General features: G+C 35.1%; 1 protein-coding gene across 3 annotated transcripts in view; it reads left to right on the forward strand.

The window, feature by feature from the left end:
• The window catches only part of TMEM196 (transmembrane protein 196), a gene marked incomplete at its 5' end in the record, with an annotated part of 209,058 nt that overhangs the window by 188,315 nt on the left and 3,001 nt on the right, over window positions 1-17,742 (forward strand). For all 3 annotated transcript variants that reach the window (XM_081243944.1, XM_081243942.1, XM_081243943.1), the window contains 2 exons: window positions 12,294-12,350; window positions 16,340-16,594. In XM_081243944.1, the coding sequence (XP_081100070.1) occupies window positions 12,294-12,350; window positions 16,340-16,594 (312 nt within the window). The remainder of the gene's footprint in view (window positions 1-12,293; window positions 12,351-16,339; window positions 16,595-17,742) is intronic.

Here is a 17,742-nt window from a genome sequence, read left to right on the forward strand (position 1 = left end):
ACAGTTTACTATAGATCAGACCAGCGGATAATAGGTAATAGCATTCAGATGAGAGTACTAAGACACTGCCCAACTTCTAATTTCACCAAAGGGGAAAAAACTATTCTGGGTCTATTCTGAAGCCAAGCTTGGGGTTCTGAGAGAAAATGAATCAACACCTGGGTTATATACTCATTGGTTACTTTCCCAGATCATTTTCTCTCTCACAGAACTAAGAACACAAACTCATGTAATGTTATACGTCAATTATACCACAGTAAAAAAAAAAGTTAAACTTTTTTTTTAAAAAGAACACAACGTTTTCTAGTTTGGGGAGCTACTTCTCATCTTTTTTTTTTTTTTACTCCTTATCTTTAAAAAGAAACTTCTGGCAATTATCACTCAGTGCCAAGGTACTATCTTTTTCATTGTTTTTGTTTGTTTTGTTTTGTTTTGTTGTTGAAATGTCTACTTACGCTGACTTCTCAAGAGCATCTGAGGTTTGAGAAGGAAATTTTTGAAACCCACAAAGCTACAGTTGTGACACTTAAAAGGTCAACACATCCAAATTATTTTCAAATGCTACCATTGATAAGAGAATTAACCTGATCTTATCAATCATGAGTGTTTCATAAAAACAAAAATTAATTCGATTTTATTCAGTGAAAAGACTAATTGCACCCAGTTATATGTCTTGGAATTGGCTAAATTTCGTTAATTTCTGCCCTTCCCCATGCATACTGTAAATACATTAATGCATCCATCTACTAATTCATTCATTCAGTTCGAAATTCCATTATGTCATCTAGAAACTTTATTTCAACAGCACAGCTTTGTCTGAGGAGGTATGGCAAAGTTGGATATAAAAATAGATGATCTCTCACCGTAAGAGTACCAGTAATGGCAAATGAAATAACACATTCAATTCTATTTTTGTAGTAATATGAGGTTCAAAACTGTTCTTTTGCTCCATTATTTCTTTTCTTCATTTACTTGTCCAACATGGAGCAAAATTCCCTTTTTTCAATCCATTTTTCTTCTGGAGGGTTGAGAGACTATCAAAATGCTTTGCAAAATAAAAGGTTTATTTCCGCTACTATTATGAATGTGTAGAACTACAAAACCTTTTCTAAATAAAGATGAAATATGATGGTCGTTGAAGGTGAAGCTGCATCTACTTTAATATGTAGTGGTTTATGATTCGTTATACTTAACTGAGAATAAAACCACATTCAGCCTTCAATCACAATTATCCATGATCGGCTCCATTAATTTCAAAAGGACTGAACCCAATTCTTGTAAATTATTCTGTGGCACTTTTGGATTTGTGCCTGAAAGCTCTGACCATAGCAGGTGCCAAACTCAGTTCACCAGGCAAAACCAGCCTTGCGTAAAAGCAAGCAAATCATCATTTGATTGAAGAGAGACTAGCATAGCTCCTTGACTCCAGAATATGGGCTGCCCTCCTCCTTTGCAAATATGCATTCTGAAAACATATAGATTGGGGAGTTTTTGCTAGTTTATTATTATTTTTTTTAATACTCACAAGAGGCATGGAACTTTGAGTCATTCACCAATCTATCTATTTATCTTGCCTGCTTAGCCACAAGACGGAAGTCATTCTCTAGTAAGGATGAATCTTCATGGGCTATTCTTTCCTAATACCTCACTAATAATTTGGCCTTGAGCAAATAGGGGGCTACTCATTTAACTTTTTGAATAAGTAACACCTGTACATGGCTTAAAAATAAATAACCAAAAGTATTCAATGAAAAGTCTAGTCTCCTTTATCCAGCTGGCCTCAGTTCTCCAGCCCACATGATCACAGCTACTCTACTATATGTTTCTTACATGTTTTTCCAGAATTACCATATGTGTGTAAGGGCAAATATGTACATAGATTATTAATATTTCTTGTCTTTTTATACAAAAAGTAGTTTATTACATACACCATGTTGCATCTTGCTTTTTTCATTTAACTATATACGGTAGAGAACTTTCCATATCAGTGTATAGAGAACATTCTCACATGTTTTTAATAGATGCAGAGAAGTCCATTGAATTTAATCAACTCTCTACTGACAATTGAGATTGCTCCTCTTGTATTGTTACTAACAATGCTAAAATAAATAATTTGACACATAGATTGTTTTGCACACTTGCAGCTCTATCTGATAAATTCTCAAATGCAGGATTACTGAGGCAAATGAGATGTACAGATATGATTGTATATGTATATGTGTGTGTATGTGTGTAATATATATGCATATATATATAAAATTTTGATAATTGTTGACAAGTTCCTCTCAGTAGAGTCTGTATCAATTTATCTTTCCACAAGCAATGTATGACAATCTGCTTTCCCATATCTTTGCCAAGATTATCAAACTTTAGGGTTCTCACCAATCTGATAGATTGAAAACAATGTATCTTAGTTCATTTGAAATTACATTTATCTCACTATAGATGAAGTTGAGCATTTTCACCTTTAGCAGTCCTTTGTATTTTAGGGAAGTATCTTTTCATATGCTTTGCCTGTTTGTCTGTCAGATTGTTAAATCTTTTTCTTACTGATTTCCAGGAGTTCACTTTAATTTAGGGAGATTAGTCTTTTGCTTATAAACTGCAAATATTTTTCCCAGTTTGTCACTTTAAACTTGTTTATAATTTTCTGCCATGTAGCAATTTTTTGATTTTTTTCTTGTTTTAATTTTTGAACAAATCAGTCTTTTATTTCATGGACTTTAATCATAATTAAAAGGTCTTTGTAACTTCAAAGTAATAAAAGAATTCCTCTTCTAGTATTTTTATGATTTAGTTTTAAATTTAAATCATTAGTACTTTAGGCTATTACCCTGTCATATAGTGTAAAGTGTATATATCTAGTTTCATTTCTTTTTCCAGGTGGATACACAGATGTCCAAACACCACTTACAAAATAGTCTGTTTTTTCATAAATGTTTAGAGATGACATTTTATTATATACTAAATTTCATATTACATCCTGTCTATTTCTAAGTTTTATAATTCTATTCTTCTGTTAAGTTTTTCTGTTCATGTGTCAATGTCATTCTGTTTTAATTATTGAGGGTTTATAATATGTTTTGATATCTGGTGCTAACATTCACCCTCATTGCTCATCTTTGCCAGAGTTTTACTGACAAAGTTTAGGTATTCTTTTGTTTGTTTTTTTTTTTGCGGTACATGGGCTTCTCACTGTTTGTGGCCTCTCCCGTTGCGGAGCACAGGCTCCGGACGCGCAGGCTCAGTGGCCATGGCTCACGGGCCCAGCTGCTCCGCAGCATGTGGGATCTTCCCGGACCGGGACACGAACCCGCGTCCGCTGCATCGGGAGGCGGACTCTCAACCACTGCGCCACCAGGGAAGCCCTAGGTATTCTTTTACATTAATTTTGGGATCATGTTTCCAGTTAAAAAATTGATCCTTTTGTTGTTTTTATTGAATTATGTTAAATTAACAAAGTAGATTAGAAAGTACTAGCATAATTTTCATGTTAAAGCTTTTTATCCAAGATCATGTATTTTTCCATTTGTAAAAATATTCTGTTACCTTATTTATTAATGTTTTTAGGGTTTATTTTATTCATTAAAACTTGTATTATAAATGTATTTTTAAGAATTTCATCATTTCTTATTGAAAATGGGATTTCTTCCCTTACAGCCTCCAGTAGGATATTGTTTGTCTACCTTAATTTATTAGTTTCCATATATTAATTTGTGCCTTGCTACCTTACTGAATCATCTTATTTTTTGTAGTGAACGTTAGAGTTGATTCTCTTGGAAATTTCATGAGTTAATCATACTGTCTGCAAACAATGATAGTTTTATCTCCTCTTTTCCAATTTTAATACCTTTAATTTCGTTCTACTATCCAATTGCATTGTCTAGTTGTGTAGTAGCTCCATTCCAATATTCAACAAAAGTAGTGATACTGGGCATACTGATCATGTATGTGACTTATTGCTGCTGGTGTTGACCATGGTCACCTGGCTGAGGTAGTGTTTGTTAGGTCTCCTCTAAGTTACTCTTTTTTTCCCCCTTTTCATATGATACTCTTTGGAAGGAAGTCTTTATGTGTGGACCACACTTAGGGAGTGGACCACACCTCTCTGAGAGTGAGGTATCTACATAAAATATATGGAATTTTTCTGCATAGATTTGTCTCTTCTCCATAGTTATTTATGTATTTATTTATCAAATCATTTATTTATATCAGTATGGCCCCATGAATATTTACAGTACTCATTGGTCACAATCTAATACTATTTTATTTATTTTGTTGCTCAAATTATTCCAGCTTTAATCATTGGGAGCTCTTTCAATTGGCCTCTGTATCCCTCTGAGAAACCTCAATCAGTGTGGGTTTTTTGTTTGTTTTTTGAGCATCTCCATACTTTCTGACACTATAGTATGCTCCTAGCCCATATCATATATTTTCTGCTGCATTCCAAGGAACAGACATTTCTTTAAGGATTTGTGATTCCTTTTACTGGAGGACAGTTTTAGAAACCAGGAGCTGAGTGATAGGTGTGTTCTTTGCTACTAGTATCATTACATCTAGGCCCTCTCAGCTGACAGCAAGAAAACGTGTGTATACTAATGTGTATATGCACAGACCTGTAAATAGTTCTATATGTAGCTATATTTATAAATATTAAGTTAAAAATTACTTCACACTGCTATCTACAATGCTAATCTGTTACCATATGGATCATTCTAGGCTGTTCCCCATGCTTATCTATAAACTCGCACTCCAATACTAAGAAACCTGTCTCCCACTGTCCATCATCCATTTAATTTAATTGTTCAATTTTAGTATACATATATAGTAGGATCAGAATTGTTAATCAGTAACCCTGTAGGAAACAACTTTGTCCGACAGAGTATGGTGCTTATGTACAGTTTCTTTTGCCTTTACTTACTCAGGTCAGTATCTTTTCCCTCACCTCCTTCAGGGAAACCATTTCGTACATTCGTTGTTATACCGTAGATTGCTTTGTCATATTCTGCATTCCATCCTGTGATTCCATGACCCTCGAAATGATTTTTTAAATTTGCGTGCATTAAGGTTTGTTCTTTGTGCTGTGAAGTTCTGTGAGTTTTGACAAATGTGTAGTGTCATGTAACCATAATTACAATGTAATACAGAAGAGTTTCACTGCCTTAAAAGTATCCCCTAGTCACCTATTCAACTTCCTCTACCTTCCCCCAAACGCTGGAAACTACTGAGCTTTTCACTGTCTCTTTTGTTTACTTTTTTCAGGATGTCATATAATTGGAATCATATGGTATGCAGACTTTTTTAGACTGGCTTTTTTCATTTAGCAATATACATTTAAATTTCATGCATGCCTTTGAGTATCTTGATACCTCATTTCTTTTTTAATCACTGAATAGTATTTCATTGTATGGATGGATATACCTGGTTTATCCGTTCACCTATTGAAGGGACACCTTGGGTGCTTCCAGTTTTTGTCAGTGATGAACAAAACTGCTATAACGTGGCAAATTAGATGAGTAAATACCTAAAGGCACAATTGTTAGATCATATGGAAAGATTATGTTTAGCTTTGTAAGGACTGCCATGCGGTCTTCCAAAGTAGCTGTACCATTTTCCACTCCTATAAGGAATGAATGAAAATTTCCGTTGTTCCGCACTACCAGCAACTGGTATTTCCAGTTTATTTTAACTTTTAGCTATTCTAATAGCTGTGTAGTGGTATTTCATTGTTGTTTAAATTCATGATTTTTTAACAATAAATGATGTTGAATATCTTTCCATACGTGCCATCCTTAGATCTTCTTTGGACAGCTGTCTGTTAAGATCTTTTCCCCAAGTGTTAATTCAGTTGTTTGGTTTTTATTGTTGATCATGTTTTTCTTTCAACCTATTTCCTTCCAATATTTTTCCAATGATGATTATTTGCATCAGTGTCTTTATTATGCCTATTTTCTTAATTCCCAACACAAAATTAGTCAGATTCTTCCGGATAATAGTGTATCATGCTCAATTCTAGATCTAGTTAACTAAAACAAAACACAGAAAATTTAGGGAAGATTAGGATTTCTCTTAAGAGAAAAATCTATTAGCAATGACGAAAGACACTGGGTAGAATCAGCTTAAAAATTATGAAATAGTGATCTCTATTTCTGTGCACCATTAGAGACCAAACAGCCCTGACACTTTGAACTTATGTTACGAACAAGGACTTTGTGTTTCTCCCTTGAAGAGCACTTTATTTGGCTTCATATTTGTTGGTATCTCACTGAGAGTAATTAAGGGGAAAATCACTGCTTCAATGAAGAGCTCTAAAATGAGTAGGCCTGCTGGCAAAGCACAGGTGAACATACTGAGTGCAATTCCAGACCATGAGAGCACATTGGAGTCACCTGCGAAGATTAAAATATTGATGCCTGAGTCCCAGCCTGGAGATCCTGATTCTTAATTGGCCACGGAATCAGGAATTTTAAAAGCCAGTAAGCAGCCAAGTTTGAGAATCACTGCTTTCGGACAGGCTTTCCAACTTGATAAACTTTCCTCATTTTACACGTATAATTGATACTGATACTGGAGTCACTAGAGAAATGGGATCCCAAAAGAAAAGAAGCCCATGACAGAGAGGACATCCTTAGGAGTCTAGCCAGGTGTCATATAAGAAAGTCACAATCATATCAGCACAGTATCAGGAAGACTATGAACTACTTTGGCATACTAGCATTTTGTGAGCTAAACTACAAAATAATCCTGTTAGAGACTTCAGTTATTATTCTTTAACAGGTGATTGAAGTAGAGTAAGAATATTCAAGAACTGATGGTAACAAAACAAATCATCAAACTTTTAATCCAGGTACAAGGAGAAATATATCATTTTAATCAGAGAGATTTCTTTTGAATCAATTTCTCAACACTTATTATTTTTTGTGTTTTCCTAATAGTTTTTCTATACATTTTAAAGAAACTGATTAATTTTGATGAAACTGTATAAATCAGTAAATGTTACCAAAGCATTAAGTTCAATCTGTGGTTCATCTCATTATCTTGAAGGGGAAAAAAGTACCATTTCTATTTTCGAACGTGTATATCTTCTGTAATGGCTAGTGAATTTCAGTGAAAATTAATTCCCCTGAGGTGGTTAAGTGTTACATGAGAAAAATTTTAATAAGCTATCCTAAAATAAGATTAGCCCACTGTCTTTCATAATCCCATCTGCCCAGCACTTGCTTGTTCTCCTAGCCAGCTGATAGAACCATTGCTTTTATCTGCTTCCATTACAACCATGGTTCCCAAATTTTCCATTACATAATTTAAATAGAAATTCTACAATAGCCTTTTTTCTCTTAGTCCTTTCGCAAAATAACCTTCTTGGACAGAAAGAAATAGTAATAAGGAAGACATTAACTAGCATCTAGGTCAGGGCTGAAGGAGAAAGAGAGAGAGAGAGACATTGAGAGAAAGGGAAAACCAGTGAGAGAGAGAGAGAAAGAGAAAACCAGTAAGGAAAGAGGTTTTCATTCATTTTAGGAAAGTTTTAACAAACCTTTTCCTCTTTACCTAGCAGAGTGTCTCTCCCTCTCTCTATTCTCCCTATTATTAGAGAAATTGAATACATTCACATATGTTCTGATTGCTTTATATTACTGAAATTATTTACACCAACTTATTTTATAGTTTCACTTTATTTCCGTTCATTTTTCAAACTTTCCTGACATCTGTTGGTTCAGTCTTTATTGTCGTTGTTGTATTTTTTTCTCCTTACTTTTATTTTTCTGGTCTTTGATATTTTAATGCACAAATTTAAACTTCTACTTCTCCATCAATATCTGGCACATTAGTGCCTCTAGTACTCTGCCAAATGATACAAGAATCTTAGAACATTTTACTTACATCGTCTTTACCTCTAACCCACCAACTCTCATGCCAACATCACCTGGGATATTCATTCTAAACTGATATTATTTTTTCTAATCAATACATTTCTATTTAAAATATTTCCTGTTTTGCTTTATTTTGCGCTCTTGTTACTATATTTCTTTCTTAACTCATGTCTTCCCCTGTTTGTTTTCCTGAAGAACAACTTCTAGTTCTTTTAACAGCTTCTAATTCTTTTAGACACTGTCATGTGAAATAATGTTTTGGAGCCTGTATTAGTTTCCTATTGCTGCTAGAACAAATTACCATAAACTTAGTGGCTTAAAATAACAGAAATTTATTCTGTCACAGTGCTGGGAGGCAGAAGTCTAAAATGGGTCTGCAGGGCTGCATTCTTTCTGGAGGCTCCAGGGGAGAATCCCATTTCCTTACCTTTCCAGTTTACAGAGGCCACCTACATCGTTTGCCTCATGGCTCTCTTCCCCCATCTTCAAAGTCAGCAGTGTAGCCTCTTCAAATACCTTTGTCTCTGTGTCTTCATATAACTTTCTTTTGACCTTCTTGTGTTCCTCTTAAGGGACCTGTGATTACATTCAGCACCTACCTGATACTACATTTAGCACAATGATCTCCTCATCTTGAGCTTCTTAATTTAATCACATCTGCCCAAGGCTTTTTTGCCATTTAAGGTAACATTCATGGATTCTGGGGATTAGGATGTGTGTATATTGGGAGCCATTATTCAGCCTACCACAGTTCTTTTGCCGAAATGAGCACATCTCTTTGTAATCTCTTGTGTAAATAAGAGATTGGCTGAATGTACAGCACAAATTCAAGTTATTCTTTCAAAATCGTGTATTTTATGTTCATATCTTCTTTTAGGCTGTTAGTGTGAAAGGTGGAGTCATCCTGGTGAGGAATTGATTTTACTGTTACAGTGATTATCTTTGGTGCATCAAGTCTTCAAATTCCATTGATGGAGGGCTGTGGTTACCTGAACTTTTTCAGTGTCAGTGCCTCACCCTCAGCTTTCCATTGTCCCTGCTCACTTCTAGAAAAGTTATCAGTCTGTAGTTTATTCACTTTTTCTTACTGTTAAGGTGGTATTGCTTTAGCCTTTCTACACCCTAAGCAACAGCAGAAGGCTCCATGGACCTTTCATTAAGAAAATCCACTCAAAATTTAGAATGCTATTTCCATAACAGCTCCATTTCATTCTACAATGAGTCACAGCCTTAGTTATCTATTGACTTTAGTCTAAATTGAAATCAAACAAATTCCACTTGGAGGACTTAACTAGTTTCATTACATAGTTGCCCTTGATGCCCTATCATTAGATTGCTTCATTTATATAACTTCCTAGTAAGAACAAAGCAAATCATTCTCCCTGGATTAAAATTAAAATTAAGCAAATAATTCTCCCTACCTTCTCAGAAATAAAATTATATTTTCTCATGTAAAATTGTATATGTAATTCAGGATAGAGACAGAGATATAGATATCCAGCTATCAGTTTTACTTTTTTTTTTTAAACTAATTTGTTTTTCACTTGTTTCATAATTTCTGTAATGTGGGTCAGTGTTCTGCATCCTGGATAAAGTTATGTTGAATAAAAATAGTATCTTGAAATACTATAACAGACTTCTTATATAGTAAGGTATACTTAATTTTAGACTGTGATACGATCAACTAATCTTATAATTACTTTTATTACAACAAAAATTAACAAATGGCAAGGGTAAAGAGTGCAGTTATAGATGATGAGATGTCATTGAATGCTTATGGTCGGACCTGGTAGCATGATGCAGTCTGCACTAACACTGAAAAATCCTTCTGAAAAGCATTCCCGTTACGTTATTAGAAATAAATTAACTTAGACACTTAATCAAGCCTGAGATTTTATGTGTGATTTGTGACCTTGATGTGTGACCTTGAGTAAGTCACTAAACCTGTCTGGACCGCTCGTTTCCCATGTGCAAACTGCAAGGGCGGAATTAAGTGATCTTTTAAGATCCCTTGTGGTGCCATGACTTGGGGTAAAGTTAGCCAATAAAATAAAAGATTATTTACTGCTTTTTTGTGCCTCTTTTACTCTTTTCTATAAATTGTGATGACTAAACTCAAGCCAGGATCCCTTAAAGCCTCCTCAGAATTGCATAATTTTGTATACTTCCCATTACATGGGTCTGTTTTTTCTCAGGTTACAGTTTTCCCTAAGGAGTGTGGATTTTGGATACCCAACAGAAGTATTTACACTGCAAGCCTGCTTGAGAGTGGAAAAACATTGTTGGATTCCCCTCCTACTCTACCTTCCCCCTCCCCAGATTTCTTAGAGGTACAATGGGAAGAAGCAATTTTATTGCACTTAGTTTTTCCAAGCAAGTGAATGGAGAGTTAGGTTGGAGAGCTCTGCTTATGGTCCTGAGGTTCCCTTGGGCTTTGTTGTGAATAAATAATGGCAATGTTTATAGATTTCAAAAAGATCCAAGGAACACAAAACTGCACTGCTTTCAAACTATTTCAAGAATGAGTTCTGGGTGAATGGACTTTCAGGATGAATAATGGGTTAGTCAGGGAAGCAGGAGTAAGACGTGCTGAAGCTTTGATTTGGAGCTTGGAAGCACTGAGAGGCATGGAACTGGTCCAAACTGGAATGACTTGAGCATAACCTTGTAAGGTCTGAGATGGGATCAGTAAGAAAGAGTCCATATGAGGACAAGATCATCTAGACTTAGAACAGAGAGAGGGGTGAGAAGTAGTCACTCAGAAGTTGTTTTTTAAGGCTTCTGAAAATTCTGCATGAGTTCACATTTTATAAAGTTCTGAGTTTCTATCTGCTCATGGTTTTATGGTATGAAAATTATTCTGTTAGATCTATTTATATAGTATGCCAACACTTTGTTATATACTTTCTGAATATAATCCCAATTTAATTTTTTGCCTTTGAGAGTTATGATATTTTTTACTAACAAAATTATAATTGTATGTGTTAGTATTTTTAAGTATTTTCCGTTTTGGTCTGTGACTTTGCTGCTATGTTTAGAAAATCCTTCCCACTTCTCTAAAATCATATAAATCTTTTACTTTATCATCTCCTACCACATTTTTTTTTATACATTTAACTGTTCAAACTGCTTTGTAGGAATTTGGTGTGTGATGTTAGGGAAGATTAACAAATTGTCCCAATTACGTTTATTAAATAAATAGTTCTGATCTTTTCCCCATGAATTTGAAAGGTCATCTATATTATATACCAAATTCTTATATATCTTTGTGGTCCCTTATCTGTCTTGCTGCATCATTGCTTGCTTTATAATCATTTTGTTCCCCTGTATGGAAAGTTCCCTGCAAAGGTAAATTTTTCTTACCTATTATTTTTGATCAAATTTTGTTGGTGCTTCCCACAAGCATATTACTTATTTCAGATAATCCTTAGAGTATTTTGATGTGTATATTTTAAAATCTATTCATGTGTAAAATACTCAGTTAAAACCACTTATATTATTAGTTCTGACTTGAGATAGCAACATTTAAAAGAAAAATCAAATGAAAACAAGCTTAACCATATTCAGTTTTCTTTGCTCATCTGAAAGCCCTTATTAATGAGTTTATTATTTTACTTATATGGTTTACTTCCAGCAAAAGTATGCACAAATGGCCCTAAACGTTTCTCTCCAAATTAAACAATTTACCCCTTTCTGATAGCCAAAATGTGTAATAGTGTGGAACTGGTAGATGATTTCATGCAGCTGCTTTTGCAAAGCAATTATGTCACCAATGTACTTATTTACAAGCAATTACATACCACTGATAGCTTCATCCTGTTGTGTTCTTCTGACATTTCTGGTAGAATGAGGAGGCAGCTATTTTACCTGACACAGTTTGAGAGTTACAAAGAATATCTCTATGGAAAAAACATCTCCCTGTCTGATTCCTTCTCTTTTTATGTGTGTTATATTCCCTTCCTCTAGCAGAGCCCATTGATTTCTAATTACTTAGTATGAAGGAATGTACCATACAGCCATACCAATGAATGTATCATACCACTTTTCTCTCGAGAAAATAGGAAGGGATAAGAAGACAGTGAAAGTAGACAGGAGGAACAAAACTCTAAATTCATCTACTTCATCATTTTGCCTGGCGGTAAAACAGATTCAAGCTTTGCTTAAATTCCACGGTAAAACAGATTCAAGTTTTGCTTAAATTCCACAATCACCTGTATCAACTTTATACAAAACTTTCATTAGAGTTTGAATTTTTATCCCTTACTATTCTAGAATCAGGTATTTTCCTTTTCAGCTTTTGATGGGAATGTAAAATTTTCAAGCTTCCCTGGAGAAAGTGTCATGAGTGAACTATAAACTAAAAAGTAGGAGTTCTCTTATCTTTGGATATGAAATAATTGTTATTCTTTTCCTTTTCAGTTTCTTCTTTGTGGCATATGTGGAATATTGTGCGCCAAAAAAAAATCTGGACTTGTCGTAAGTTTTTGCCTTGTTTGTATTGTGCATTGAAGTGTTTGAAATGTAAGAACTCAAAAAGGGAAATGATGACTAGCCAACTTTCATATCCTGAATGTTACTCATTTAGGATAAAAAGAAGACTGAAAAATAAATCCTGGCTTTTTTCTTTTTAAAGAAAACCATCAAGATTATTATAGACTATGACAAAAGAAAGGAGAAGCTTTGATATACTCTTTAAATACATGAATCTGCAACCCTTAATGACTACTGTGGATGGCAGTCTCCACTTTTCGTTTATAGATTCCCAGACACTCACAGGAATCCTTCATTGAGCTGAAAAAGACAGAGCTTGAGTTCATGGGAAATTTAACTGTTTAGATATGGAACTGGGCCTAAAGATTACTAGCCTTGACTGTGAAGTCAATTTTGCAAAGCAGCAAAACAGCTGTGTTGTTATAGTTGTAGTTAATTCCCAAAGTTTTTAAATTTTATTTTATGACTGTGAATGCAAATATAAGCGTTCTCAGAAGTTTTATGGTACTGCTGTGGGTTTTGGGGGTTGTGGAATACACTCCCAGTTCACTCTGATATTGGCTGAAGGAGGATTTCTGTGTGCTGCAGTGTGGATTCCCTACTGTCTTTCATGACATTTTTTGAGAGTTAGAAAGTAGGAAAAAACATGTTTATTTTTTTGAGGACAATAGGAAATATCACAGACCTTTATAAGTTGGCAAAATTAATATTGTACATGGACCCTAGAAAGTGGTCTTTGAGACTGAAAAAAAGGAGAAAGGGGACCAGGATACCAGGGAAGGGGAAGTATTGAAGTCATTTGTTCAACTCCTTTTTCTAATCACAATTTTCTTTGTGAGAATACCTATTGCGACAAAAAGGATGAAGCCCCCATTGCTTTAGATATGTGAGATGAAATTTTTAAAAATTACATTAAGGGAAACCTTTGGATAAAAATTTTTTTGGAGGCTTGTAATTTGCATTTGTGATTCTCCCATCACTCTTTACTACGGTTTGCTTTCTTTCTTTCTCCGCTTTTCCTCTATCAAGACTCTTCATGGCTATATAGTAACAATTTCTTGGAACATGGATGAAAGAAAAGGAAAGGAATAAAGGAGAGAAGGAACAAACGAAGGAAGGAAGGAAAGAAAGGGGGAGGGAGGGAGGGGAAGTAATGAAAAGGGAGAGAGAGGAGAGGGAGAAAGGGAGAAAGGAGGAAGGGGGAGGGGGGAGGGCCGGGGAGGGGAGACATCTAAGTCAGTCTGGGCTGCTGTAACAAAGTACCATAGACTGGGTGGCTTACAAACAACAGAAATTTATTTCTCACAGTTCTGGAGGCTGGAAGTCCCAGATCAGGGTGCCAGCATAGTTGGATTCTAATATGACTCTCTTCTGGGTTGCAAATCTCTGGCTATGTTCTCACGTGGCAGAAGAGGGAAGCGGGCTCTCTAGAATCTCTTATAAAAACAGGGACCCCATTCATGAGGGCTCCACTCTCATGACCTAATTATCTCCCAAAGGTTCTGCCTCCAAATACTGTAATATTGGGGATTAGGCTTCAAATATGAATTTTGGAGGGACACAAACATTCAGTTCATAGCAGAAGGGAAGGGAAGGGATTTTTTAAAGGCCACTAGTGTCTTTTCTGTTTTCCTAATTCTCTTATAAGTTATAAAAAAATTATAAGATCTAAGCTTTTTAGAAACTACCATCCAGTTTATCCTGTACCATCTGAGGTTCCCATAGATGACATTAACTGTCTAAGATTCTCTACCCTTTAATCAAATTGTGTGAAAATTTCTCCACTCCAAATATCTCTAAAGTCTAGAATCTCTAGTCTGGTAAGATTTAAAAATAGTATATGGTTATAAACTTGGTACAGATTTTAACGTTTTAATTCCTGGGTGAGAATGTTCTGTCTGCACATGTTAATGAAGTATCATGCCTTTAAGGAATTAATGGCAATTACATCATCAGGAGAGGTAGTGTTTTCCTGTAATGTCTATTAAATTTGTTATTTATTTTATTAATTAACAGTAATTCATTATTTGAAGGCTAGAATGTAATATCTTTCCATATTTTCTGGGAATGCATAAACACCAAAATATATTCCCAAGAAACAGCATGTCATTTGAATATACTTTAAAAGGAAATATAACTGATTGATTCTATTTGAAATTGGGAGCTACAATTTCCCACTTGGGATGATTCGTTGTTTTGGTAATTGACATTCAATGCTATATTTCATCAACCATTAGAAGATTATACTCGTCCATCACTGCGTTTTCAGTTTTGGTGATAAGTACAGAAAGACGGACACAATCAGGAATGCTGAATTAAGTTAGAGAAACAAAAAAACTACCTGTAGTTCTTTCTGCCCATTGTTCTAGTTCATACATCCATGGCCTTACCCTTTGCTGGGAACTACATGCACTTAGCCTAGATGAACTGTTGTCAAGGAGGCCTTGTCTGAAACCCCTGGTTGGGCCACATTCCCCTGCTCTGTACTCCAAGGGCTACCTTTCATCCTTCTGTCTTAATATTTGCCATAATATGTTGGGACGTTGGATCTTCTCTCACACAGGGCTGTGGTGTTCTCAAGGTGAATAACTATGAGCTGTTCTTTGTTTGTAATGACAAGTGCTGCCTCACTCATGGCCTAACAGATGCTAGGTGCTCAATTAAGTGTTTGCTAAATTCAGCTAACTGTCAACAGAAAATAATACCTAATAAAGTAAAAGTAAATGCTAAAGTAAGTTATATAGCTGTTTGCCCTGTGGACTTATGCCAGAGGAGATCAGTCAAGTCCAGGAATGCTTTCTGAGGAAGGTAGGACTAGATTTGTGTCAGTCTTCCATCTAGGGAGCCAAGAAAGAAGCAAAATAATTTCCAGGAAATGAAAATATCATTGAAATGGGAATGAACAAGCTATACTGAGGGACAAAGGAGGTGATTAGAGTAGAGACAGTGTTCCAGAGAAAAATGGAAATAGGGTTGGGTAATTAAATTAGTATCACACTATAAAGTATCATCAAAGCTCATGGGAGAATTTAGACTAGATACAAATACAGAATAAAATTATTAAAGCTATTGGAATATTCAATTAAATTTATTAAACATGCATAGAATATTTACTGCACAAAAGGCATTGTGCTTGGTTCTGCCAGAGATCCTATGATATTTAAGTTGAATAAAAACCCCTAGCTCTATTAACAGAGGCCCAGATCAAGCGAAGAGTAGGATCAAAAGCAAAGCTACATCCTGCGTTTCTCCATAACAGTCAACCAAACAGTGGTTTTGGACTATCTATTATGTGGTGTCACAGAGTAACAAAAGATTTGTAACATAAAGCACCAGTTCATAGAGTGTCCCTAAACTATCTCTTGGGAAAATAGATACTAAAACAATAAAATTCTTATAAATGAAAAAAAAAATGAGTTAACTAAATTCCCTAAGCTCACAGCTAGAGAAGTACAGAGTTTTGAAGCTCATTGGAACTAATGACATTTCAGGGAGAAGACATTTAAATATTGGAGGGCGGGGGTGGGAATTAACAGTGAAACTGTAATTTGAGTCAAAAAATCTGGATTCAGTTCCTAAATTTGAGTGTTAACTGCTCATCATTCGTTTTCCAAATGTATATCACCTCTCAGAGGATAGCTTGGTGGGTTAATTGAAATTCATAGTAGCACACAATAGATATTCAATATTATTTAAATCTGAATCTACCTAGAAGATAAATTTTGCTTATTTCAGAGTTTTCATAAGATGTATCCCTGGCCTTTATATAGTCAACTATTAATTCCTGAAACACTGTGGTCTACGCCCTCTCCATTGAGTCAGAGTGCAGGGAATCTTGGTTAAAAGAGAGCTCCTGTCCTCTAAGAAGCACCAAAAGACCTTCTCTTTATCGTAACTCAGCCATCCTTGACGTGCAGCAGGACGGTGCAGTGTGTTCCAGTCAGCTTTAACTCCCCCTCTCTTTTTCGTATCAGATGATCCTCTTTTCTGCCTGCTGCATCTGTGGACTCATTGGGGGCATCTTGAATTTTCAGTTCCTTCGGGCAGTGACAAAGAAGACCTCTTCCCTCTATCCCCTGCATCTTGCGTCCATGTCTCTTGCGTGCATTGGGATCGGGGGCTGCACCCTCTCTTCATGGCTCACTTGTCGACTAGCCAGCTATGAACAGCGGAGGATGTTCTCAGAGAGGGAGCATTCTCTGCATCACTCTCATGAAATGGCTGAGAAAGTGAGTTTTGTACCTCTACCTCTCATTGCTATCACATGAAGACTGCAGTCAAATCTAGGTGAATCAACTTGCAGCTTTAGATGAGAATTTGAGGAATTGGATTTTATAAAAATTTGGCCCTATTGGACTAAGAATAAGAATTTAAAATTATTTTTTCCCTGTAATTCTGGGCACACCTATTTTTGACATAATTTTCTCTATCTATATAAAAACACAGCTCCTAAAATAGAACTAATAAAATATTGAATGTCTTATAAATATGGATTTTTTTATGTATTGTACTGAGGAAAAACATAAACTAAAAACACCCTCAACTCAATAATATCAGTTTTAGAAATCCGATGGATTCTCCTCTCTAGCTCACCCCTTGTGCTTGTAAGTAGATGCATTTGATTATGTAAATTAGATTTTCACGCATAAAGGGGCCTTTTAATAAGGCAACAAAAAGCCCTGCCTATCAGTGCAGATATTACAATACACATAAAGCTTCATTTAATTCTCATCTAAGCTTCATGCATATTTGGGTAGCTTTGCCTGTATTTTAAATAATGTTCCTTGCATAATTGTTTCATGATACCCATTCAAACAAGAAGTTACATTTATTGCATCAAAAGACAAATGATATAGTGAGCTGTCTGTGTTTCTTCTACATTTTGCCCATATTTCTTAATTCAGCTCCTGCTACTGGATCTGTTAAGGAAAAGATAAAACATTTGTAAAATCAACTCACTAAGATAATGGCCACATCACATTTTACTTGATATCATGGAAATAAAAATTGCATAACAACAGAATAGAAGAAAGAGTAGCAAGAGTTACAACTGCATACTTCTTTATAATGTGATTTTGAGAAAAAATATTCTGTAGTTTATGTGTTTCCCTTTCATATACAATTTATACACTCAAATAAGGAGAGTAGATGCTCTTAAATTGTTCCAAGAAAGCAATTTTAAACAGATCTACATGTATCCTTCAAAAAAGAATTAATAGTACAAATAGCAGGACTGGTAATTTAAAGAAATGGATTGTTAAAAATAGGTTATCATTATATATTTGGATAATGGCTCTTTTGTGCTCTATTTTTATACTAGTGTGATTTAGGTTTCTGTATATATGCTTGTGCAATATTTATTGTATGATTGTTATAT

The sequence above is a fragment of the Mesoplodon bidens genome, assembly GCF_964165515.1.
Source record: "Mesoplodon bidens genome assembly, chromosome: 9".
Lineage (NCBI taxonomy): Eukaryota > Metazoa > Chordata > Mammalia > Artiodactyla > Ziphiidae > Mesoplodon > Mesoplodon bidens.